At 43.6% G+C, this 27808-nt stretch overlaps 1 protein-coding gene across 1 annotated transcript in view; it reads right to left on the bottom strand.

The window, feature by feature from the left end:
• Positions 1-27808, bottom strand: part of LOC126272741 (uncharacterized) — a 453259-nt gene that overhangs the window by 226818 nt on the left and 198633 nt on the right. The window contains exon 2 of the mRNA XM_049975798.1: positions 26508-26730. Within this exon, the coding sequence (XP_049831755.1) occupies positions 26508-26604 (97 nt within the window). The 5' untranslated portion in view covers positions 26605-26730. The remainder of the gene's footprint in view (positions 1-26507; positions 26731-27808) is intronic.

The raw sequence follows: 27808 nt of genomic DNA on the forward strand, positions 1-27808 counted from the left end.
GTAGACTTCAGATACATTGTGAGATCATAATGCATTCCAAATAAGATGATGTGGGACACAGTCGAAGGCCTTTTTCGAATCTAGGAATGACGTATGAATATCCTTGTTCTTCTCAAGGTCTTTCTCCATAAGTAACTGAGGAGCATGAATGGCATCTGTGGTTCCACTTCCTTTGATAATACTGCATAGATTTGAGGTGATGGAAACAATTGCGTGGAGCCTGATGTCTGTATTCCGCTCAAAGGTCTTCACGGTACGACAGAGCAGCCGAATTGGTATATAATGTGAGCATTATGTCACATCACCTTTTCCCTTCCAGAAGGGCATTGTGACACTATTTGTCCACTCTGCTTTGACCATATTCTCATCAGTAATTATGTTGAAGAGGGTAGTAAGAATTGTGCCTCCTACGTGACCACGGATCTTTCACACCAGCCGGAGAACTGTTTGATATGACCATTGTCCTGGGTGGCTCGGTGATGTGCTTTCTCAAGGCGATAAATTTTACTTACTCCTTCAGGTGTGTCTAGTTCATCACAAACGGTCGTAGTAAGGAGATTGGGCTGCTGTAATTTCTCTCTAGGCAGCCAATTCTTGCGTCTTATAGCGTTGCAGATCTTCATTAGTGCGGAACTGGAACCATATTTTGAAAGCCTTTTTCTTCTCCTTCATAGCTGTTTGCACGTCTTCTTTTCACCATCAAACTTCTTTATTCATTGTTTCGTTTGCCTGCTTCCATCCTGCCAAGAATGTTATTCGCTGCACAACGGGCTTGACTGATTTGTATCTACGTCGATGGCCTCAAGAGCAGTCGTGAGCTGAGATTTGCATTCTGACATATGCCACCATTTGATTCTCTGCGTTCTAATGATTTGGGGACGACTTGGGTTGTGGATATTCAACTGATGTGCACGACAAGAGACCGATGATGGTGTCACATCTATTTCCACGATGACATTGGTCATGCCCACTTCTTGCTCTTCGTTCGTGACCATTAAGGTTGCGTCCTAATGTTTGCCTCATATTGTCAGATATTCTTCGGGTTCAGTAGTGCATAGATGGGTATCTGATTCTAACCAAAAGTCATCCTTTGCTTCATCGGGTCATCAGGCTTGCGGCTCGTAGAAGGACACAATTCGAAGTATCGATGTGACAGACTCGATTTTTACACTCATAAGTCGATCAGGTTCGGTATACATTTGTGGCACGGTTTTGAAACTTTACGCTAGCTACGATTGCTACTTGTACCGTTATACCACACTTTATATCAGCCGCCGTTTCACAGAGCCTTCGGTCCTTTCAACCTCTTTTCTTCGATACACGCAGTGTCCATGTACCACTTTTTCCAGGTTTCAGTTAATTCCAGTCTGCTTACAGACATGGTTCCATGTCGGCATTAGCAGTTTGTAGATGGACTAACGTCTTTAGCCCGCTTCATCCAGCGGCGGGTAGCCCTCGCCCACTTCTCACTTTTCCTGGGCGATGGGAACGCTCGTCGCTTGTGGGGTACGCCCTAGTGTTGATGCCCAATTTTCGAACAGACATGCTCATTCGATGCGACTGATACAGTCTCCAAGCGATTCGTCACCCCAGCTGTCGCTGGAGGCATTTTATACTTGCTGCCAAGTATCAGCGACAGACCGCTCCTCTGGAGAATAGGGGCCTTTCACAGCCGCCTCACGGAGGTAACTGAGGTACAAACAGTGTAGCTTTATCCACCGTTGGAACTTAGTCCTTTTTACTACCAGTTGGGCCAGCTAGACCAAAGGCTTTTAAGAAGGTGTTACTCCTTCATTAAGTTTCCACTTTGTCCTGGCTTGTGACAGGCAGAACTTGGCTTCCCAAATTTTGGGTCCAAGTTAACTGGAATTGTATACAAACACTTTTATTCATCATACAGATGGCGCCCCTCCCAAAAGTTGTAAGGCGCAATATCTCCGACGTTTCGGCAGATATTTGCAACGTTCAGCTGGAGTCACCCTAAGCAATCACTGCTAATCACGTCTGTCATGTGACGCCCATTGTCGGCGTACAGCGTCGGTTAGTTTCAGTTACAGAAAAATAGTTTTTGAAACTGGGTATTGTGTACCTATTCAGTAAAGTGGTCCGAAATTAGTGTAGTGCGATATTCGTTGTATCGATACGTATTAACAAGGACAGTAAAACAGGATGAATAGGCAGTACTCCAGCGTCAAGTGCTCAGCTGTGGCCCGCGCTGACTGCTGCCGGCACAGCAACTCACAGTCGCTGCCTGAGTACTGGTTATTCTTGGCGTTTTACTGTCGCTATCAATACATACTGCTGTAGCGAATACAACAAATGGCAATTTTTCAACTTATCTATTTGTTTGTAACGGGAAAAAAAGCCGACGCTTTCCGTCAACATTAGGCGGCAAGTGATGAGCACGCACTGCAAAACTTAAATTACATAAATCTGTGGAAACATTAGAGATATGGCGCCTAGGGACTCATAGAAAGGACACCGTTTATACCCTCAGACGGAATAAACTTTGGAAAACCACTTTTATATGAACGTTATATTATTCTACTGTGTCTTATTATACCGTTCAGTTAAACAAATCCTTATACATCAGTCTTGACGAGGAAACTTCGTTTGTGTCCGTGTCAATCGGAAAACAAGTTCGGTTTTTCGAAATTACAATTGGCTATAAACTGATTGTTTTCTTATGAAAAAGTGGACGAGTAAGTCAATCGGAAATTACCAAGTTCACCATTCGCGGGTGCTGTAACAGATGATCAAGTAACCTGTCCCCTTTTTTGTATCTATTCTTTTGATTTACACCTATCTACTCACTTGTAACATTCTTCGATAGCACCAATGATCCTCTTTTCGCCGTTATAAGCTTTCCTCCAAATGTATGCTTTGAGGAATTTCTAGTTCATTTACACATGAATAATAAAGCTCCTTTCCATGAAACACGCTTTTGTCCCATACTGAAGTATTTCTGGTATGTTCTTTGATTCACCCATATTTTATGATGTATTACAGATTCTGTTTAGAGACAGTAATGAACGAAATAAATTGTCATGCTGTGGACTCGCAGGTCACACGTACTACAGCTACTTGTGAGAGTGGGTTTATAAATCTCTGCTGGTAAATTCGTTAGTAACAGAACAGTTTATTTAGTAATCATTGTCGTGGTAGTTATTACTTTTTATTTGTAGAACAGTGTTCTCAACGCGAGCATGGACGAGCCTCCTCTATGCCTGCGATTCCATATCAGCAAGGTATGAATGCCTGTTGATAACCTCTGTAGTAGTTCGAAACTGCCCTTCTATAAAGTAAGAGGAAGAACTTACATGTGACCATGGCTGTATTTACTAATTAAATTTTAACATTATTATACAGCTGTTTCCTGGAACAAACTTCCACAAAATTGTACCCTATGTCATCAAAAGTATCCGGACACCTGACTGAAAATGACTTACAAGTTGCCAGCCACTTGTGGCCCAGCGGTTCTAGGCCCTTCAGTCAGGAACCGCGAGACTGCTACGGTCGCAGTTTCGAATCCTGTTACGTAGGTTTAAGTAGTTCTGAGTCTAGGGGACTGATGACCTCAGACGTTAGGTCCCATAGTCCTCAGAGCCATTTGAACCAACTTACGAGTTCGTGGCGCCCTCCATCGGTAATGCTGGAATTAAGTATAGTGTTGGTCCACACTTAGCCTTGATGACAGCTTCCACTCTATGAGGCATACGTTAAATCAGGTGCTAAAAGGTTTCTTGGGGAATGGAAGCCCATTCTTCGCGGAGTGCTGCACTGAGGAGAGGTATCGATGACGGTCAGTGACGGTCCCAGAGGTGTTCTATATTATTCAGGTCAGGACTCTGTGCAGATCAGTCCATTACAGGGACGGTATTGCCGTGTAACCTATCCACTACAGGCCGTGCATTATAAACAGGGTCTCGATCGTGTCGAAAGATGCAAACGCCATCCCCGAATTCCTCTTCAGCAGAGGGAACCAATAAGGTGCTTAAAACATCAATGTAGGCCTGTGGTGTGATAATGCCACGCAAAACAACTAAGGGTGCAAGCCCCTCTATGAAAAACACGACCACACCATAACACCATCCCCTCTGAATTTTACTGTTCGCAATACGCACGCTGGCAGAAGACGTTTACCGGGCATTCGCCATACCCACACACTGCAATCGGATAGCCAAACTGTGTACCGTGATTAGTCACACCACACAACATTTCTCCACCGTTCAGTCGTCCAATGTTTACGCTCCGTACACCAAGTGACGCGGCGTTTGCCATTTACCAGCGTGATGTATGGCTTATGAGTTTTCTCACCTTCCGCCTGACTGTTATAGTACTTGCAGTGGATCGTGACGCAGTTTGCAATTTCTGTGTGATGGTCTGGATAGATGCCTGCCTCTTACACAGTACAACCCTCTTCAACTGTCGGTGGTCTCTGTCAATCAACAGACGAGGTCGCCTTGTACGCTTTCGTACTCTACGTGTCCCTTCACGTTTGCACTTCACTATCACATCGGAAACAGTGGATATAGGGATGTTTAGGAGTATGGAAATATCGCGTACATACGTTTGAAACAAGTTACAACCAATCACCTGACCACGTTCGAAGTCCGTAAGTTCCGCGGAGCGCCCCATTCTGCTGTCTCACGATGTCTAATGGCTACTGAGGTCGCTGATGTGGAGTACCTGGCTGTGGTGGCTGCATGATGCATCTAATATGAAAACCGTACGTTTCTGGGGGGAGTCTGGATACTTTAGATCACATAGTATGACATGGTATAACAGAACAAGTTAGTGACAGGTCAGTGTCGCATCCTGCACGTAACGGAAGAGTGAGAGAGACAGAGAGAGAGAGAGAGAGAGAGAAACAGAGAAGAGATGAATAGTCAAAAATGTAGGAAACCAAGCACACTTAAGTCTCCTGATACACACAGTACGACCAGGATGAATATTGTGGTCTAGTTGGCTTTGCCGACGTAATAATTTTTGGTAGTCTCCTCGGATTTGCTGCGGGATCCTAAAATCAACGTGATTCGAAATTTCGACGATCTCTGTGTCGGCCATTTTCAGGAGAATGCTGCTACTGCTGCTGAGCCCTGCAGGAAACTGACGACAACTCTCCACATTCCCATGTAGTATGGGCCTCTGTACAGCACACGGCACGTGCTGAGCCCACCACAGCTGCTGCCCTCCTAGACTGGGCTGGTGGTTAAGCACACTGTTAAAATTTATATTCAATAGAATAATATAATCAAGACCAAATATCTTCCTTATTGCACGATTACACTCATTGCAGTAGATGGTACTAAAGATCTCATACTTCACGTAGAATCTAAACTTTAGAAAATGTAGTGACAGGAGAAGTAGAAACAGTAACAGCTTCAACAGAAAATAAGTTTCCATTTTTTATGAAGTCAATAACAGAATTAAATGATATTATTTACAGGCAAATTGATTTGAACTGCGGGCCGGCGAGCTTAGATGGAAGGAAATACATCGGAAACAGCTACAGAAATATTGCTAATTAATGAAAAATAAGATACGCTGAGCGACATATATAGAAAAAGAGTAAGAAGAAACTTATCTGAAAGAAAAATAAAGTGTTTGCTACTCAGATTGACAGAATCATTGCCATACATGCTAACTTCTAAGCATTGTTTCATGTAGCTTTTTTACTATGTGTTCCGTCAACTCGGTCGCTGTATGTTGCTGCCGCAGCATTAGAAAAGTAATTTAATTTTTAGCTAGCCATTCGTGGCAACGAAGATTATGCATTACACTGATACAAAGTTAAAAAATCTCCGACGATGATCTGTGTAGGTCGATACAGGTAATCGCCAATATTAAAACACAACTACGTCTGAAGTAAATAATGTGTTATGGTGTTCCGAAAGTTTATGCATATCTCACAAACATATCTGCTCTTGCGGAAATCGAACTGTTTACGGAAGGGTGACATAAAGTCCATTCACTGGACCGATAAAAAAACTTAACTGAGGAACAAGTGACTACAAACAATGCACATAACAGTGGTTTTGAACAGGAAAGTCCGTTTGTCACACATCTATAGTAAAAGTGAAATAGCTGTGCTTCAGAGTATAACGTGTGTGGCCCCATAGTTTGTAAACCGCGCTGTTTAGGACAAGGAGCCCTCGCGCATAGGCAGTGAGAGACAATTCAACGTACGCCCCTTGTGCTAATCGCCGAAGTCTGTGACGAAGCTAACGAGGTCAGTGTGAGGACTCGCGTTATTCATGTGTGTACCAAAGCGTTAACCGGACGTTTTGCTTCAAATGAAGGATAACGGGGACACATGTTCATGAAATGTTAGAGTTCTAGTGTAAAACGATGAAACAGTGAGTGAAATGTAAGTATTTGAGTGGTTTGCACGCTTTAGAAAAGCAAAAGAAGGTGGAGTCGAGGATGAGCCGCATTCAGATCGACCGTGAACGTGCGACCAATACGACCTGAAGACCAATAGTCAGTCGATGGCATGGTGTTCATCGTCTCCCCCGCATCCCAGAATTCTCGGCTGACGAAATCCAACACTAAGACGATGTTGATCGTCTCTTACGACAGCAAGAGGTTGAATCATCACAAATTTCTATGCGAGGTTCAATTTTCCAAAGTGAAAGTTTCCCAGGTAGTTCGGAAAGGGCTCCAGGAACACTTACGGCGGATTGGGTCAGAACTGTATTAGAGTGGACAGTGGAATTTTCATCACGACAACGGCCGTAGGCACACTGCATTCTGAGTGCTGAACTTTATGGCTCAACGCAAGGGACTGTCCTTCAGCACTCTCCCCATTCTCTTGCTGGCTCCGGCAGAATTCATTTCTCCAACTTAAATTAGACCTGAAAGGGTTCGCTTCGCAGACGTTGCGGGCAACAGCCACTGTGTGACCATGGTGCTCCCAGCGATTCCACAAGACCCGTTTCCTGACAGTTTCCTACAGCTTTACAGCAGTTGTCAGGGCTGTATGATACCTGATTGTGAATACTTTGAAGGCCAGTAAACATATTTTGTTTCAACACTTTTCTGACGCATATTGAAGTATCTTTCAAACCCATTATTCATATTAGAGCACTTGATACGCTTTTCTGTTTCCTAATCTCAAATAATGGTAATTATGAGAATCCGTCAGTAACTGAGACCAGAGCCGGCCGCTATGGCCTTGCGGTTCTAGGCACTTCAGTCGGGAACCGCGAGATTGCTACGGTCGTAGGTTCGAATCCTGCCTCGGGCATGGATATGTGTTATGTCCTTAGGTTGATTAGGTTTAAGTAGTTCTACGTTCTAGGGGACTGATGACCTCGGATGTTAAGTTCCATAGTGCTCAGAGCCATTTCCACCATTTAAATAACTTGAAATTAGAAAAACACGATGTAACACACATTATTAAATACATAAAAAATCAGAGACCAGTGTCTGATCCCTAAAACTATGTTGTTTATATAGTAAAACGTTTTACTAATGTTAAGGCACAATTAACGGTTAATAATGTATGCTTCTGATTACTTTTACGCAAGCAATTAAATAAATCATGCAGGAAGCTATTGGTGAGTATATTAACTTATTGCAAATGACTGGATTTAACAGAGCTTAGAAATCTAATTTTCAAAGGCGATTTTTTCCAGTTTATATGCTGACGGAAGGAACATCACAACTCCGAGAGATAATTAATGTAAAGTAATAAAATTTCTGGAATACATTTGTTTACGGTACGTATGTAGGTGTTAAGGACTGCATGACCTTGGGTTAATGTAAGTACTAGTTAAGCCATTGCGAAAGTGAAATGCTGGTAATCGTCAGAATGTTGAATGGAAGCTTGTAAACGGCAATGCATTGTATTGTACAGGTGTCGGGTGTCAGTTACACTGGGATGGAATTCCGCGCCTGTTGCGCTTGGTTAGTCAATACAGAGACCGTTAATGCTGTTTGTGGATGACGCTGGATTTGTCGTCCGACGATTTCCTACATGGGTCCACTGGAGAGACCTCTGGTGAGCGAGCAGGCTAAGACAACACGCCGACACTCCGGAGAGCACGTTAGGTTACAACAGGTGTATGTGGGCGAGCGTAATCCCGCTGGAAAACGCTCCCTGGAATGCTGTTCATGAATGGCAACAAAACAGGACGAATAACCGGACTAATATAAAATTGGCAGTCGTGGTGCATGACATAACAACGAGGGAGCTCCTGCGATCATACGATTCGCACCGCATATCATAATACCAGGGGTAAGTCCAGTGCGCCTAGCATCCAGACAGTTTGGTTGCTGGATCTCAACTGCCCTCAATCCAACCTAAACACGACCATCACCGGCACCGAGTCAGAACCAGGGTTCATCAGAAAGCAGAATAGACGGACACCCCTGATGATGTACGCAGCCCCTGTCTGGGGATACGCTGCGCCACACGCCTGCGCCATCTGCAGACCATACAAAACAAAGTACTCAAAATCATAAGCAATGCTCCACGACACACACGCCTCGCGGATCGTCACCGGGAATACCGACTTGAGATTCTCACGCAAGGAATCCACAAACTCACCACAAGACTGTACAGGAACTCAAGACATTCGCAGAACCCGGTCATTCTGAATCTGGGGAGCTGCGACTACAACCATAGATGGAAACATAAAATACCAAAAGACATACTTGCAAACGCAACGATACAGGTGAGCCCCTGTTAATCAGCCACCATTACTGGTTATCCAGTGGAAACACACTTGCCGAACAACTGGCAACACGCAGGGAAGCAGTATCGCACACACATGCAGGCAAGCTAACCCCCCCCCCCCACCCCAAACACATACATACAACAATGAGATGATCTATGGCCGATCTCCTATTAATATATAACGATCTCGATTGTTCCAGGAATGCAGCGGCTGCAGAAAACCGGGATGCATCGCTATCGCCTGCCACGGTAATGATGCATGATACCCACACTAACAAATCCATCCTTGCATGAACTACCGCAGCTAGTAAGCCACTACTGCTCTTACTATCCATCCCATTGTCGCAGAGGTTTTTTCCCCACGGCACGAGCCTTGGCACTTTTATCCCTCAGCCCTCCAAATTACTATCTACATTCGCGTTTCGTCTACGATCCAACAACTGATGGACCGTGTTAATGCGTAGTCCTGCTCAGACGAGCGGATAACATCACAGCCCAGCATCCTGTGATCCACCTACTAAATAACTAACATGTTTTCGGAGGTGACAGCAGAACTTTTGGTTTGACCACCACGTTTGTGCGAGCGTGGAGGGGCCCCAACTCTCTTTTTTTAATCCTGCCCTGTAATGAGCTCTCGCTTGACACAACTGAAATCACAAATGACGCTGGTAGGGTCAGTGGAGTGTTCACTACAGGGCATCTGGCTCCGAGTAGCCCTTGATGTAACCGATTTGTAACAGTTCGCTGCGTTACTCTGATGCCAACTGCTGCTTCAACTGCTGCTCCATATGCAGTACGATGCGCTAGTGTCACACGACGGTCTTCACCCTCGGTTGTGCTACGAGGCTATCTGGAGACCGGTCTTCTCGCGTCCTTTCGTTTCCTTGACGACCGCTGCCAGTAAGCATGTACGGTGGCTACATTATTGCTAAGCCTATCGGCAGCACCGCAGAAGGGAATTCTACTTCTCATAGTCTTATTACACGACCTCGATCAAACTTAGTAAGACGTTGATAATGGAGTCTTTGTCGCCTTAAAGGCTTTTTTGAGTAATGTCAACTGATCACGTCCAATCTCAAAGGCAACTAACGCTCACAACCGTTACAGCTTGTATTTAAAGCAATGTCATTTAAATACTCGTAGGCGATGGGTGCGAAATTTTGATAATCTTTCGGATATTGAAACACACCTGACAAGGTCTGCCAACTTCCGTTTATGTCGAACAACTCATGGTGTATATGGATATATGCATATCGTACTGCTTTGGGGTAGTGAAGTCCAGGCACTGAATTTCAAACCGTACAATTACGAAGAAACTTTAAGAACCTTAAGACAGCTGAGACGAACGGATAGTATGTCGCTCAATTAACTTAAGATTCTGCGAAAGAATATGCTACCATGATGAGTTCTGCCAAAACCATAAATTCCTCGGAGTATGCTTCGTAACCTTTGGCCAGAGAGTGGTATGCGCCAGTGGAGAAAGCAAGTTTCACAAAGGGCGCCGTCAGCGCCCAGCACTCCTTCAGTTGATTACACCGGCAGCTCAAGGGAAGTCCATCGGTTCAGCGTCCTTCCCACAGTTCCACGATAGACCAGTAGGGAACAAAGGTCTGCCCGAGTTGTTGGTAGCCCGTAAGCAGGCGGCCGGCCGTGGACTAATGAATCCCAGAGGCCTCCATCCATCAGGATCAGATGGAGGCGGACAGCGGCCGCGCGCCCTGATCTGTTACGCCGGTAATTGATTGATGACAGTCGGTTTTCTCGTTTGCTGCCACTGATCCCTGGCTCCTCCGGGAAAACCCCTGCTCGCTTCGCTTCCACCTGTGGTCCGGCTGTGGGCTGGATCACTTACTTCCTACTAAATGAGTAATCATCACTTACTTCCACTAAATCTGTGACCTGAAGAAGACGGATGCGAGTCCAAGTCGCACTCTGACATACCGTTCCAACCAACATACAGAACTACTCGGAAGACTGGTGCTTTGTGCGAGTCTGTGAGGTGAATAGCACCGTGTGACAGGAAGAGACCACATGTCACTCCGGTTCACGAAAAGGATAATACGTCGGATGCACAGAACTGCTGAAGTCTGTCTCTTGCAGGCACCTGAGGAATATTCTAATAAATAATGATTTTCCTGGGAAACACCAAAGTTCCCTGAAAGAATCAGCTCGATTTAAGGAAGAAAGCACTCGTCTGAAATTTGGCTTTAATTATACATGACTTCTTGCTAATAAAACATGTTGGTGTATAGGTAGACTTCGTCCTCCCGCATTTCGGCATGCGTTCACTAAGCTACGACAATACACGTATTTTTTTAAATATTTGACTGACTCGATAATTATTTCTCTCAATGCCCCAGTATTTTATACTGTCCGATGAAATTCCACAAAAACCGATGTCTATGTTCACTATTACCGACATGTTAGTCGTGAGAAATTCCGCAAAAAAATTGATTTCTCAAATTTAAATTTTGTTTAATCTCCTAGGTGGCACAATGTTTTTGGGTGACTAGATCAAGACTGATCACGTTCAGACTTGGAGGAAATCGACAGCGACCTGAGTAGTTGAGAGTGCATTATGTCGGAGCTAAGTAAATAACAAAGGGAAAAAATTGTTGGTTCTCGTATGGTGGATACTTCTGTAATCAAGAGTTTCATATTTCAAGGGGCACCGTATCAAAGACTTATACCGTACACACGAAACCGGAAAAAACATCATCCGCAAAGTCACTGAAAAGGGTTGTGACGAAAAATAAGAGGACGACAGCTACAGGAACCTCTGCAGATCTTAATGTCACATCCCAGGGTGATCTGGGACCACTAGTAAATGAAGCAAATGCCCGTAACAGGAGAACGGGGTGTGGAAGCTTTAAAACCTGGACTATGGAGGAACGGAAGTACGTCACTTGGTCGGATGAGTCTTGCTCCACCCTGTTTCCAAATTCTGGCTGAGTATATGTCCAAAGACCGAAATTTGGTAGGTTTTCGGTGATGATTTGGGTAGCCATATCCGATTACTCAGCAGCATCACTTTGATACTAAGAATTATGTGTCTGTTTTGGCTAATCACGTCCATCCCATGATATAATGTTCGTTTTCCAATAGTGATATTGTGTTCCAAGAAGACAGGGCCCTCGTTCACACAGTTGGCATTGTGCAGGACTGGTTTTCTGAGAATAAGGATAAACTGTCACATCTCCCCTGCTCCCCACATTCATCAGGTTTCAATATTATTGGCCCTTTTTGGTCTACTTTGGAGAGAAGGGTGCGTGAACGTTATCCACCTCCACTCTGCGTACCTAACTTGACATAGTTTTGCAGGAATAATTTCTTTGAAAACCTTACATGACGAAGTTAAAACCATACATAACTGGGATTTATGCATTCAGATACTACTGGAAGCTGCGTTGAACATCAATGGGTTTTCTACACAGTATTAGGTAAGCTAACATGTTTTTGTTTTGGTGTTTCAGTGTTTCTCTGGAACTGCTATATGGATTATGTGTTGCGATTGCTCCACCAAGAAGACTGGGGAATTGTTCGTACTAAACACTTTGCGCACCGCCACTGTACATGGCAGGACATGGCCTCCCACGTTGCACAGATGTCACAATGTCGCTGAAGCACTGGAAACCAATCCGTTCCACCACAGATATTTTCAGGTTGGACTAAGACTCAATCGCCATAGCAAGGAATGCATATTGACTTTGTAGGGCCATTTTGTTCCACTAGTTGACTCACAGTGGTAGACTGTTTCAGCAAGTGCCTATTTGCGGTGCCTATGGGCCTCTATAACATCACGTAGCTCAATTCAAGCATTGTTCTCCATATTTTGCATAGGTTTGCAGGAAGTACTTGTAAGACAACGGGTCACAGTTCACTTTATGTGATTTTGAACAGTTTTGTGAACGAAATTGGAAACGTCATTTAACAAGTGCTCTGTTTCACCCCCAGTCCAACGGACCCCAGAAAGCTTCATACGCACTTTTGAACAACCGATGGCCAAGCTTCGCACTACTCACGCACGGGAAAAGGCCCTGTAACTATTTCTCGCCTCCTGTCACTTCCACCTACGAGACGAACAATCATCGCCGGAGCTTCTGCATGGACGCCGCCATTGGACGCTCCTACACTTGCTGCTCCCACAGCAACATCGTGAGCCGCCAATGGCCCACAAGTATCTCTTTGCGCACGCGGTCTTGTTCTCTTCAGGGTTTATGGCAACTGTGGGCGCTGGGAAAGAAGTGTGATCCAGGAAGGTCTCGACTCTTTTATGTAATTGATGGCAGGTCCCGATGGTTCACCGCGCTGCCACGAGAACCAATTTCCTGCTTTACATTTGCGAAGCAATTCTGCTGCTTTTCTTCCCCCAGATTCACGGACTCACGGGACAGTGCAGCCTTCGCAGCCGCCCGCTGGAGCCACCAGGCCACCCCAGGGGGAGAGGATGGACCATGACCCCTCGGTCCACCCGTCCCTGCTCGCACATCCGATGACTAGGACCCGGGGTCACCGTCATCGCCCCAGGACCCACCCTCAGGCGTAGATGTGTGCCGTGGCTGAAGTATTCCTGAAGATGTCCCTGTTGCCTCACGAGCCAGATGGCGGGGTATGGTCGGGAGTACGCCGTTCTCTACAGTCACGGCTCGCAGCTCAGGTCTACATCCTGCGTCCTACCTCGCTCCCTATTGTCGTTCGTATCTTCCCTACACGACAATGGTGCAGCAGTTCGGCGGGCGATGAATGTGCTGGCGTAAGCTGTAGCCAGTATACCGATCGGCAAAGATGTAGCGCGAAAATCGATAGTAGACGCTGGTAAAACGCGCCCTTTACAAGAGAGGGCAGAGACACACCGACAAACAACATGCCGCCAAGACCCTCTCGACACTATGTATTTAGGCCTCCGCCGCTGACCTGAGGGCCTAACCAACTCACTGGCACTGACTGTCACTAACTCACACTCCAGTTTTGCGTCTGCCAGTCCAGTCACAGATCGGGTATAGTTCACCGCAAGTTACAGTACTACATAGCGACCAGAATTGTCACAATAATAAGATTATCGACAGTAATATGAAGTAGCCTCTTTTAAATAAGTAACTGTACTAATCCACGTGTGAATTTGTGTTGTAGAAAGAGGATACCAGCCACTCAAAACAACATCCTTGCTTCCTTACGGTAGAAGACTCTACACAATCGTGTCTGCTGAAGGATGTGTGTTCCACACATTTGGAGGCGATAGGCACCTATTGGGTTCATTAATGATAACCTGTTGGTAATTTGGCTCTTCATTATCTGCTTCTCCATAACCACTTATGAAGAAATGGTTGCCTATGGACCCAACGTTCATGATTATGGTGATTTTATTATTCTGTATACATGAGTTCCGCCGCCCAAAATGCAAAGTGATACGTGGTATTAAGATTATGGAAACTAATAAACATAGCATAAATTGCGAGACTATCGCTTGCAGAGTGGTTCGGGCATCATATAAAACAATCCGAGTTCCAGCGATTACCTCACTTTACAAATTGTGGCTTTTTATGTTTCTCTTTGCCGCACGAGAGGAGCGAGTTTCCATTTATGTCGAAAATTTCAAGTATAACATGTTGTTTAGCCATTTTTGTCGATTGGATAAAAGGTGTAAGCGCTTTCAAGTTCTTCAAATCCTAATGCGTGTGACAGAAATTGATCCCCACTGCCACAGTTCGAAGTCTCAGCGCAGAACATGAATGGAAAACAATCTTTGAATTTCTGGCTATCAGGGTGAAATACATTAATTACACGAATAGAAACCAGAAAAACTTATAAAAGGAGGATAACATGAAGGAATTCCAGTATGTAATGAAGGAGTGAGGTAAGTGTGTAATCTAATCCTCACTTAATTGGGTCAAATGGCTCTGAGCACTATGGGGCTTAACTTCTAAAGTCATGAGTCCCCTAGAACTTAGAACTACTTAAACCTAACTAACCTGAGGACATCATAAACATTCGTGCCCGACGCAGGATTGGAACCTGCAATCATAGCGGTCGCGCGGTTCCAGACTGTAGCGCCTAGAACCGCTTGGCCAACCCGGCCGGCTCTTATTTAATTCAGTCCTCCCATAGGGCTAGCAGTAACGACAGAAACTATGAATAAATTTCGCAATGGCATTGAAGATCGTGGAAAAGAAATGAAAAAGTTGACAAATTCTGAGGGCAGTAAATCTTTCAGGAACATCAAAGACTTGGAAGATCATTTGAACGGAATGGATAGCGTCATGAAAAGAGGTTATCGGAATGAACGTATGTAAAAGTAAAACAGTGGTAAGCTGTGTAGTTGAATCGCCAGAAGATGATGAGAAAATTTGACGAACAAATATGGTACTACAATTAGTAGACAATGTTTGCTATTTAGGCAAAAAATAGCTGAAGATGACAGATTTAGTGGACTCACAATATTAAAAATGAATTTCTGATACATAGAAATATATTCATATAGCCCAAAAATTCAAATGTTATCAACTCGTTTATGGAGGTATTTTTCTGGAGTGTGTTGTTACATGGAAGTGTACGCTATCGATCAAAATTAGGGAGAGTGTTCTACCTCCGGACACGCTGCAGACTTCCGTCTACAGCCAGCCGTGTAACAGAAATGTAAAATATTTTATTATTCCAATCTGAATGAGGGCATTTACTTTATGTGTGATACAATCTTTTCCTGAAGTTAAAAAATTTACTCCGAAAATGTGAGGTATTCCAAAATGAGAAAACATATTTCAAGATATAACATGGTTATGTGCCTAGCAGCAAGTATTCTAGCCAGATTTAATGGTGATGCAGTCGAGAAAAATCTCGTCAGTGCCGTATTCAGCAGTCCGTATGTACGTTGTTACAGTACTAGACGCCAATAATTATTAGGTTGCTATGTTTGGCTTAGTTTTACGTTTTATTCGGGCAGGAGTTTTTTATCATTTAATCTGAGCGTTTCTGTTTTCTTTTATTGTTTTGTGTTGATTCTGGCCTTTGGACTACGATTTTAAGCTGAGTATTCAATGTGTTCTCTGTGGTTGGCTTTTCCTTTTTATCTCTATGGTCAGCCAAACACCATCACACTCTGTGTGATTTTAATTTGTTTTGTCTCATCTCTGTCTTAGTATTTCTTGTCCGGTGTCGTCTGCCGTCTTTCCTTTTGTCCGTTTTTTCACCTCTTTGGGTGTTATTAGTTTTTTTTTTTTTTTTGGAAAATTGGACCAATGACTGTCGCAGTCTGGTTCCTTTAATCCCACAAACCAACCAACCAATTATTAGGTTGGTGTATAAGTTCCCAGCGTTTTTGTATCGCATACTGATAATCAACTTGCTTTGGGTTATTTTTCGATTGTAATTTTTAATGGTAGTTTACTGATGGTGTCTAAGCTTACATGTTGACATTTTGTCAAATAGAGACATATGGGCGCTGAAAATGGAGTGCCAAGTGGAGGTTTCGGAGTATTTCCGACGTATCTTCTTTTCTAGGTCAACAGAACCGTGACATCAGTGGAGGGAGCCAGAAACATTTGCGCCGTGAATGGAGACAACGCCGTTCGACAGAACAAGGAAAGAAAATATAGTTTTCTCTTTTAAAGGAGGACCGCAGTCACTCACCACATTCAGGAAAACCTTGGGGGATTTGATGATGATCGATTAAAAGCATTAATCCATAATGATCCACGTCAGTGAAATCGAGACCGGTGAAATGTGATGAAATGTGATCATTCCAGCATAGTGTGATATTTGCTTGCAATGACTAAGGTTAAAAAATCGGGTGTATTGGTACCGCATGTTCTATTCAAAATTAACAAAAATGAGCAGGTAGCCATAGGTGCATCTCTTCTTGTTGTTTATTAATTGGCTCGTGAACAACACCGATCATTCCTGTCCCATATGCCTGCCGCTGTGGCTGAGCGGTTCTAGGCGCTTCAGTCTGGAACCTCGCGACCTCTACGGTCGCAGGTTCGAATCCTGCCTGGGGCATGGATGTTTGTGATGTCCTTAGGTTAGTTAGGTTTAAGTAGTTCTACGTTCTAGGGGACTGATGACCTCAGGTGTTAAGTCCAATAGTGCTCCGATCCATTTGAATCATTCCTATCCCATATTGTTATTGGTGACGAGAAATTGTCTTTATTTTAACGTAAGGAAAAGAAAAGAAAGGTAGAGGTTAAAGAAAGCAGCAACTCCCCGTACGAAGACCTGCGCGCAGCCACAAAAAATACTGTTAAACATCTGGTGAAACAGCGACGTTGCCGTGTATTACGAACTGCTTCCCCAGGGTGTAATCACCACTGCTGACAATTATTGTGATCGACTGAGACATCTTGCGGACCCTTGCGGACCCAACCCCAGAACAACGATCAGGAAGACTACTTGAAGTGATTTTAGTCCACGATAACGCATCGTGCTATAGTGACAAAAAGCACTATACGGGAATTGTGTTGGAAAGTCATTCCGCAGCCACTTTATCCACCTTATCTTTTACCTTCAATTTTTCATCTTTTCCGCTGTCTATCCGAGAACCTAAAACGAATTTGCTTTCGAGTAGAAACTGGGCGCTGAACATGGCTCGATTCTTCTTTGCCCCAACAACACGTGATGTTTACATCGGAAAGTTATCGCAGCGTTGGGGACTGTTATAAGTAGTGAAACAGAACATGTTAGTGGTGACTAGAGTTTGTGTTATGAGTATTTATTAAACTTATGGAAAAACGATACGAACTTATGTATCGACCCAAAGTGAAACCAAGTTAAGAAGAAGCATTGTCAAAATCCAGTTGCAAGTTAAGTAAAGTTTGTAATAGAAGCTACTGGCAAATAACACAAATGTCGATGTTAGTTCCTTTAATTTTCAAACACCACGTTATCTATCGCAGAAGAACTTCTTCCGTTGCAATGTACATGATGGCGCACCACGGTCGATGCACTACTTAACTATACATCCGCTATGTAACTAGTTTGAACTGTAGACAGAATTTTACTCACTATAAAACTCTGAACAGAAAGTTTGCGTTTTTGTTTTTGGGGAAGGAGACCAGACAGAGAGGTCATCGGTCTCATCGGATTAAGGCAGAACGGGGAAGGAAGTCGGGCGTCATCTTTGAAAGGAACCATCCCGGCATTTCCCTTGAGCGATTTAAGGAAATCACGGAAAACCTAAGTCAGGATGGCCGGACGCTGGATTGAACCGTCGTCCTCCCGAATGCGATGGTTCAAATGGCACTGAGCACTATGGGACTCAACTTCTGTGGTCATTAGTCCCCTAGAACTTAGAACTACTTAATAACTAACCTAAGGACATCACACACATGTACGCCCGAGGCAGGATTCGAACCTGCGACCGTAGACCCGAATGCGAGTCCAGTAGGAAAGTTTGTGAATCGACATTGTTTAAACGTATTACACAGCACTTATACATATATACAGCTTGCAGTATTCACAAATGCCGCACAAAACACAACCTCATGTCTCACACGAACAGAAATACACTTCTGGAAATTGAAATAAGAACACCGTGAATTCATTGTCCCAGGAAGGGGAAACTTTATTGACACATTCCTGGGGTCAGATACATCACATGATCACACTGACAGAACCACAGGCACATAGACACAGGCAACAGAGCATGCACAATGTCGGCACTACTACAGTGTATATCCACCTTTCGCAGCAATTCAGGCTGCTATTCTCCCATTGAGACGATCGTAGAGATGCTGGATGTAGTCCTGTGAAACGGCTTGCCATGCCATTTCCGCCTGGCGCCTCAGTTGGACCAGCGTTCGTGCTAGACGTGTAGACCGCGTGAGACGACGCTTCATCCAGTCCCAAACATGCTCAATGGGGGACAGATCCGGAGATCTTGCTGGCCAGGGTAGTTGACTTACACCTTCTAGAACACGTTGGGTGGCACGGGATACATGCGGACGTGCATTGTCCTGTTGGAACAGCAAGTTTCCTTGCCGGTGTAGGAATGGTAGAGAGATGGGTTCGATGACGGTTTGGATGTACCGTGCACTTTTCAGTGTCCCCTCGACGATCACCAGAGGTGTACGGCCAGTGTAGGAGATCGCTCCCCACACCATGATGTCGGGTGTTGGCCCTGTGTGCCTCGGTCGAATGCAGTCCTGATTGTGGCGCTCACCTGCACGGCGCCAAACACGCATACGACCATCATTGGCACCAAGGCAGAAGCGACTCTCATCGCTGAAGACGACACGTCCCTCCATTCACGCCTGTCGCGACACCACTGGAGGCGGGATGCACGACGTTGGGGCGTGAGCAGAAGACGGCCTAACGGTGTGCGGGACCGTAGCCCAGGTTCATGGAGACGGTTGCGAATGGTCCTCGCCGATACCCCAGGAGCAACAGTGTCTCTAATTTGCTGGGAAGTGGCGGTGCGGTCCCTTACGGCACTGCGTAGGATCCTACAGTCTTGGCGTGCATCCGTGCGTCGCTGCGGTCCGGTCAAAGGTCGACGGACACGTGCACCTTCCGCCGACCACTGGCGACAACATCGATGTACTGTGGAGACCTCACGCCCCACGTGTTGAGCAATTCGGCGGTACGTCCACACGGCCTCCCGCATGCCCACTACGATCCCTCGCTCAAAGTCTGTCAACTGCACGTACGGTTCACGTCCACGCTGTCGCGGCATGCTACCAGTGTTAAAGACTGCGATGGAGCTCCGTATGCCACGTCAAACTGGCTGACACTGACGGCGGCGGTGCACAAATGCTGCGCAGCTAGCGCCATTCGACGGCCAACACCGCGGTTCCTGGTGTGTCCGCTGTGCCGTGCGTGTGATCATTGCTTGTACAGCCCTCTCGCAGTGTCCGGAGCAAGTATGGTGGGTCTGACACACCGGTGTCAATGTGTTCTTTTTTCCATTTCTAGGAGTGTAGTTGCAAATGACAGAAATTGCTTTTGGCGGTTTTTAATGCGAGTTCCTTCATGGGATTCTAAAATCTGTCATTAGAATGAAAATCAGACTAGGGAAACCCAGGAAAACTGTCCTCCAGGTACAAAACTCGACCTTAAAGACGAAAACAAAAGTTTACTATTGAAATATTGCGTTACAGTAGAATTCTGAAATTTATATGTGTAGAATGGATCACCAACAAAGAGCTAAAGGATCACATCGGGGATGAAAGAGCTACATGATATTACTTGACTCGAGGAAAAAGAGAGATGCTGACAGAACACTTAGTAACTCGTCAAAAAGCTGGTATTTTCTTAATTTAGGTCAATATGAGGGGTAAAAGTTCTAGAGCGCTATAAATGTTCTGAAAAAGATCTGTAAGTTAAAACTGATGCAGGTTGCAGTAGTCATGCTGCGTTGAACAGGGAGTGTCGTCACAACCGACCAGCTTGGAGAACTGCATTAAAACAGCCCTCGGAACGGCAGTAACAAAACCGACGTGCATAGCACAATCATTCCCAATGATTTCAACCTCATTCTTTTCACCGTGTAATGAATTCCTTCAGTGACAGTATACCAGTGTCCCAAATAATGTGTGTGCCACTATTTCTCGTATTGAACTCGACCTCTAAATTATTTAGAATTAGCATTTGTCAACGGTTAGTCCCCACGCTATTGCCAGAGGACAATGACTCTCGTAAAGTTTTTCACTGTTCCGGATAGAGCTGTTATTCTAAGCATAGAACTTGCACCAGCCATAGAGCGTGTCCTCGACAACAGCGCAGGCCACATTACTTCAGCTTATGGGCCCTGCGGACGTAAAACACGGCCGCTGCCGGAATCAGGATCGCCGGCGGGCTCAGCTGCTGTTCGTCGTATTATTTTTTTCCGCTCCCGCAGCTCCGTCGCGATCTCCCAGTGCTGCTCAGCGTCCCGGTTTTCCACGGCTCTATTTATGCAGGGATGCTGCCAGAAATGCGGCGTATTTCTCATAAATGTAAATTTCTTCTCGTTTCAGCAGGGCGCAACACCAAGCCTCGCTCGGCAATTGATAGCCGCAGTCCTCAATTGCTAGAAAGCTATGACGTTTAATGATTCCCAGAACCCACTGCAGTTCATCGCAACGCGGCAGAGAATTTTTTTTCTCTAGGAACGAGTAAGGGATGGGATCTGCAAGAATGAACTGATGTACTGACTGTACGACAAACACAAGGAACCAAATTTTATTCGGCGACTATCTGGATAAATATTCAGTATAATCACGTTGAACATGGAAATGTAACATTTAATTTAAAGATTTTGAATATGAAAAATTTGTGATCTGTTAACGATAAATTCCACTACGAAACGACGAACTTCATTTTACCTTTGGAAGTGTATAACAGGCTGGAATGAATATTAGATCGATGTGATAATTTAAGCGATAATAATATACACATCAAATGTCTTGTGACAGACATAATTCCTTATAATACAACAGCGAACTTTCTCTTCGGCTGCATGTATCAGATGAGAAGGAAGACTACTTCAGCATTATGATACTTAAGTTCATACCGTTTTGGTTCCATCGATACATTATTTTACATGACTTTATATTTATGTTTCCAGAAATGTTACAAAAACGAGTCATCAATCTCTAGATACACTAACTTTATCTGTTCAATTTACCAGTTTAATTTTAGTGCGAATCGGTAACTGTATCTGCACGTTTAGTACAATGTTTTCGATTATTCACTTCCATGTCGTCTGCACAGTGAATAGCTTCATATACAATAACAAACTTATTCTCGGCTACAAATCACTGACTAGTATGTCCAAGTTTTATGATTTGCTGTTATCACTGATCTGTTAGAAATCTCCTATACAGGTGATATTTATAAGCCCTGGCCCTGGATAATCGTAATAAATGTGTCAGTAAAAACAACTTAATCTGTGCGGAGTCCACGCTCGTGCATCTAGCGTTAATACATTGTTGTATATAACCGCAGACGTTGTAATGAAAATTTGTCTCACCCCTTTATCAACCCCAGCGTGACTAATTTCTTACATTTGAACACATGTTCCCCATCCTCGGAGTTGCATTGAAATTGTATTACAGTATTCATTATTCACAGTTACGCTCAGGAAACGCTTAATGTTTAAATTAACTGTTTTTGCTGATGATAATTTGCTGGTTGTTGGTTGCATCGCAAGACATTATATTTGTCATCTGTACTACCTTTTTATGAGATGACGGTGGGTAAAAGTGGTGAAATATTAAAACTCCAATGAAAATCAAAACACAAAAATGTCTCCACGCCACACACACACACACACACACACACACACACACACACACACACACACACACAAACAAACACACACACTCAGAAAAAGAGAGAGAGGTAATCACGTTTTAGTGAATTTAAAACTCTCTATGTAAAGTAGAACACGAATTAAATCAACAGAAATAGTACAACATACAGAAGTGGCTTGATAATCAATGGATAAATAAAGCAGCTCAGTCATTCTGCAATGATTTAAAAGCTGCAGCCTAAAAGCTTGGACTCTAGTCTCGACACCACGTAAAATTTTAGCTGGTTTACCATATTCATTTCGTTGAAAATTAAAACAGAGTGCATATATCCACTACAATTTGATTCTGTCCTCTCATGATCAAATGCGCGTAATCAACAAGTGGCGTACAGTAAATTTAGCAACAAAGGCATCAAAGACTGGCGAACGGGAGTGCGCAGTCACGAGATCTGTATGAGAGCTAACTCCACGGACCGCAGCTGATAGTCTCTCGCCGTCAGCCACTCCTTCTCCCACAGTTGCATGACCCTTTGACTCAACAGTAAGTTCACGGCCTGCACGGGAATGGCACCATATTCAACATTCCCTGGACGCTTCCTTCGCTGATACGTCTCCTTGTTTGTTTCCTCTCTGGTTCATACCAGAATCCCCTTCTAAAGAGGAAGGAGAAAAGCGTCAAATTCTTTAATGAGAGACTTGCTACAGCTACCAGGAACTTGAAGGATTGCTTTTTATTCATTATGTGGGCCAATTCTATTTTATTCTTTATTGGTTTCGGTCGTAGCTATCACCATCACCGGAAAAAAAGGCAGTTCATCAATTAAACTCAGATCAGTCCTTATGCTAAATTTTTCGTACTCGGTTGTGACTGATTGTGAGGCAAACTTCATGCAGTTCAGAGTCATGGTGTATTGTGTGTGGTTATGTCAATTACTTGCAACGTTGAGGAACCGCTTATCCATCTGATTTAATGCCTTTTCTTCCTGTTATTATGATCGTTGATATAGAAACTAGTAAAGAACAAAGAAAGATTCGTACAGCTGGTAGCTAAAATGAAGCTCTTCAAGCATCAAATACATTTGAAGTCGGCCTCCATTTAAAATTCCAATCAGGAGCTAAGGTAATCAGGGGAAATAGAAAACGTTTTCTTCTGAAAACGCCTCCCTCCCCCAGTGCCTTCAGTATTTGCAGGCAGCTCTGCGGTAAATACATAGGAATGGCGAATCTTGAGGACACTTATAGAACTTGACCAAACAGCAAAACGAGTCCCCTCGATTCAGGCCATGAGGACAGACATCTGAATGCTTGTCTCAAATATTATACATGGTATAATTGATATAATGGCAGATATTTTTACATTTTGTACCTTCATATGTACATAAACCATTCCTCCCACAAATACTTCACACAATGTACGACCTGATGTTTTCTGCATAGCTGTAACTTCTCCACTAAGCGGGCTACGCCTGTCAGTTTTACTAACTGCTTTGCATCCATATGTCCACACTTCAACACCAGACCAGCAGCCCAGGCAAAAATAATAATTACTGATTTATTCTTGCTTCATGTACACTAAAACATACGACTTGTAATGGGTGTAATTATTAATCTGCCAATGACGTAATAACTGATGGAATGTCGTTCAGTCCTCCATGCTTAGTTGCCAATGGAAAGATATGCACTTATACCCATTACAAGCTGTATGACAAAGATTTAAAGGTGAAATATGAAGTCCACTCTTCCTTAGTGTTTGAGAAATCTAAAACAAAAGTGATGCCCTTCACCAAACAAGATGTAGATCTGCTCCTACTTTGGTGTAAGGCTTCAATATCACCCACGTTCTTATCTCAAGGCAGTTCTCTATACAGGCTAAGTCTTTCCATTGGTCAGCTAGCAATTATATGATATTACCGTCGCCTCATGCGATGCGCAGTCGCAATCTGTGCTTTCGTTGACAGTACCCAGTCATATACATCAAAAACATAGGGTGTTTCAAGTGGCACAGTAGGTATTTTAAAAGTTTCATGAGCCTTATCATGCTCGAGAAGCATCCTTGTGTCCAAAGAAATCTCTTCCAACAATGCTAGAAATCCGTTTTCGAGAAAATGTAGGTAACTTCTCTCCATACGAGTGCTGCAGTATGAGACCCATTCGATCAGGCACGATGTGTAGCCGTGTCGCCTCACAGGGCTCTGTGAGACTACACGGCTACACAACGTGCCTGATCGAATGGGTCTCATACTGCAGCACTCGTATGGAGAGAAGTGTTCTTGAAATTGTGTGTCCACAAAGGTGTGTTGTCAAGTCACCAGTTGTGAACGTTATCAGTACCTTTACTACAGAAATTGACTTCATGTGTAAACAGTATTATTGGCATTACTCAGCAATTTTGAATTGGCCAACGATCAAATTGCAACTGTCAACCTGTATCGGCATGTCGAAAGTGTCGAAACTCCTATAAATGATGAGGATGGACTCCGTCATGTACTTATTTTTCGAAGGCTGGTACGGGTCGGTATTTTTTAAGGTGTTGATGAAGTATTACATTCTACATGTTGATTAATGCACGCTATGTCATCCTCAGGCTGTTTATTTGCACTTTCAGAAGAAATATGACTGCTGGGCACTGTACTATGTGTTTTCGAGTCTGGTACTATATGCTTAGGAAGACGTGTGCATATTATCAACAAGCAGAAGTAGTGTTTCTGTTACAAAATCAATACAAAAATATTACACAAATACCATTTCACACTGTCAGTATTTACAGGTACTTATAATCGCAATCAAAGTCGAAAAATTCAATCTGAAACACAACTTCAGAATTTGCATTTGAATACAAAAATGATAAACCTATAGCTGCAGGAGTACCTACACGCGAAATGGAAATTTATCTCTGTAAACAGCTGTGTCGCTATAACCAATGTAAACTGGACATTGTTATGTTATATATTTTATTTGATTAGTCTACATGCAGACTATAATAAATTTTAATTTTATTGATCGCACTATAAGGTAATATTAACTAGATGATAACTTGGCATGGTTGACTAGCTACCTTCCTCTGATGTACAAAAAAATGCAAAAATTGCTTTTCAGTTTACATAGAACACTCTTAACAAGTTTTAAAAACTTGTAAATTTTTAACTAATATTGATCCTTAAAATATTAAAAGACTATAATGCTTAGGTTATAAATGGCAGTATTTCTGTGTACTTCTGGTGATATGAGGATGTTTGCTAGCTCTTATTACATTTTATTACGATCATGACCGTTCAGATGCATAATAAGGAAGGGGGGGAGGAGTCCACATTCGTCACCTTAGTCCGTTATGACCTAGAAGAGCGGAAAGATTGTGGGAAAGGCCACAAAATGTTATATACATTCCTCGATTTATGCTCCACTTGTTGGCAAGCTACAGTTAATTTCCTGTAAGATACTAAACCCAGTATTTGCCATAAGCTAAAAACAGAAATACAAAAAAGTCTTAGTAATTTCGTCTGCCATAAACATTCTCGAAAGTACAATTGTTTTAAACATATTTACCCATTCTAACATAGACAGGCAGTTTCACTATTATAAATAGCTCAGATATTATAAATGACTTGATGGCCATGAGAGAACAACATTTTCTAATTTTTTCAGTTTTATTTAATTTTTTCAGTTTTCTGAAGTTTTGTCATATATGAATTTTTATGTCTGTGTAGATGAAGAGCATGTTCCGTGATCACAAATTAAGCATTCCCTGCAATTAATCCATTTCTCTCCCTTTGAGTTACCCAATATCAAAAAATTGAAGTAATCCTTACAAATAGGAAATAAACTCTAATTTTAATAACAGTGGCAAATTTCGTCTCCACGACGAAAATAGGAACCGCAAGTGATAAGAAATCACGAACATGCACAGATTATAATCGACGCTACAATGACATAGGTGAACTCCTTTACTACAGCGATTACATGCGATAAGCTACAACACACTACTTAAACACAGCCTAGTATTTCAGCACAAATAATTTCTCACATTACGAACTGATCGCTATTAATTTGACTGCTACTCTTATTCACCTCAAAATAGAAAATTTAATTCCGTCTTATATGCAAGTTACATGTGCTCCAAACAACAAACTCCCTCAGCGAAGCAATGGGCTCGTATCACACATGCATGCGCAGCTAAACATTTCTTACCAAAAGAGGAAAACGGAAATTCGTAGGGGGCTTGGGTACGATTTTAGGGGCCCTTATCTTACGTAACGATCTCTTTGCTTTCCTCATCAGAGGATGTGAGGCTTTACATATACTATAATCTACTGATATTTTGGTTATTGGTTCTGAAACACACTGGAAATTTGGTCCGAACATAGACACTTGTGGAACGGAATTTCTCATCTGACGATTTGAGGCCTAACATGTACTTCAGTCTCCGACGTATATTTGCTACTGCTCTTGAAGCACTCATTAGATTTGGTCCGAACACAGACACTTGTGGAAGCGAATTCATTAGCGCAATCTATATGGCTTCGGAAAGGCTACAGCTGTTACTGGTACCGGACTATAGCCAGTAGGAGTGACATGCGGGCAGGAGAAGGCAGGTGCTCCACTCACTGTTTCCGTCGACGTAGATGGGCGTCCAGGCGACGTGCGCGGCCGCGGGCGGCGGCAGCCACTGCAGCAGCGCCAGCAGCAGCGGGCCGCAGCGCATCTCGGCCGGCCTGGCTGGCTGTCGCCTCCCTCACATCACTTCACAGCACGCGCGCACAGCCGCCGCCGACGCCTGGCCGCGCCGCCGCCGCCGCCGCTCGCGCTCTCGGCGCCGACGCCATTCCGCCTGCAACAGGCCGACAGTGCCCGATAAGGTTGAATGCCATGTTAGTTGAGATCCGGCAGGCGTTCGACACAGTTCTACTTTGCCGTCTTATGAACAAACTACGAGATTGCAGAATATGCTACCAGTGGTACGTCTGGGTTTATGAATTCCTAGTAAACAGAAGCTAGAATGAAACTTCCTGGCAGATTAAAACTGTGTGCCGGACCGAGACTCGAACTTCGGACATTTGCCTTTCGCGGGCAAGTGCACACAGTTTTAATCTGCCAGGAACTTTCATATCAGAGCACACTCCGCTAACGAGTGACAGTTTCATTCTGGAAACATCCCCTAGTCTGTGGCTAAGCCGTAACTTCGCAATATCCTTTCTTCCAGGAGTACTAGTTCTGCAAGGTACGCAGGAGAGCTTCTGTAAAGTTTGGAAGATAGGAGACTGGCGGAATCAAAGTTGTGAGGACTCGTAGTGAGTCGTGCTTGGGTAGCTCAGTTGGTAGAGGACTTGCCCGCGAGAGGCAAAGGTCCCGAAATCGAGTGTTGGTCCAGCACACAGTTTTAATCATCCAGGAAGTTTCATATCAGCGCACACTACACTGCAGAGTAAAAATTTCATTCTAGAAGCTAGAATGCCATTGTTAACAGAGAGGGAATTCTAAGACGTAAACGTGTTCTCAGGCGCACCACAAGGGAATGTCACAGAACTTCTGTCAAAAAGTATATAACTAACCTAGTGGATAATACTGGATGTTTCATGAAATTAGGAAGAGTGTGAATGCTATACTTTCTAATTCAACTTCATGAACTTGGCCTTGATCCCTGATGACATTACATGAAGACCTTGAAAGTATGAGTTCATCAAGTTGTTTGGTGGCAGGAAATTTAAAAAAAACTGAAGACGGAGGATGGCAGGACATTAGCCCAAATCAAAATGGAAATGAAAGAACTACATTAATCACTATAAAATTCTTTATTTTCACTCCGTACATTCAACCAAAATTCATACTTTTTTAACTTATAGTGATCACATGCTAGAGTAGTTAATGTTCCTTCCAGTACAATCTATTTGACATCTACTGCTGACAGC

Source organism: Schistocerca gregaria, chromosome 5, assembly GCF_023897955.1.
Source record: "Schistocerca gregaria isolate iqSchGreg1 chromosome 5, iqSchGreg1.2, whole genome shotgun sequence".
NCBI classification, from domain to species: Eukaryota; Metazoa; Arthropoda; class Insecta; order Orthoptera; family Acrididae; genus Schistocerca; species Schistocerca gregaria.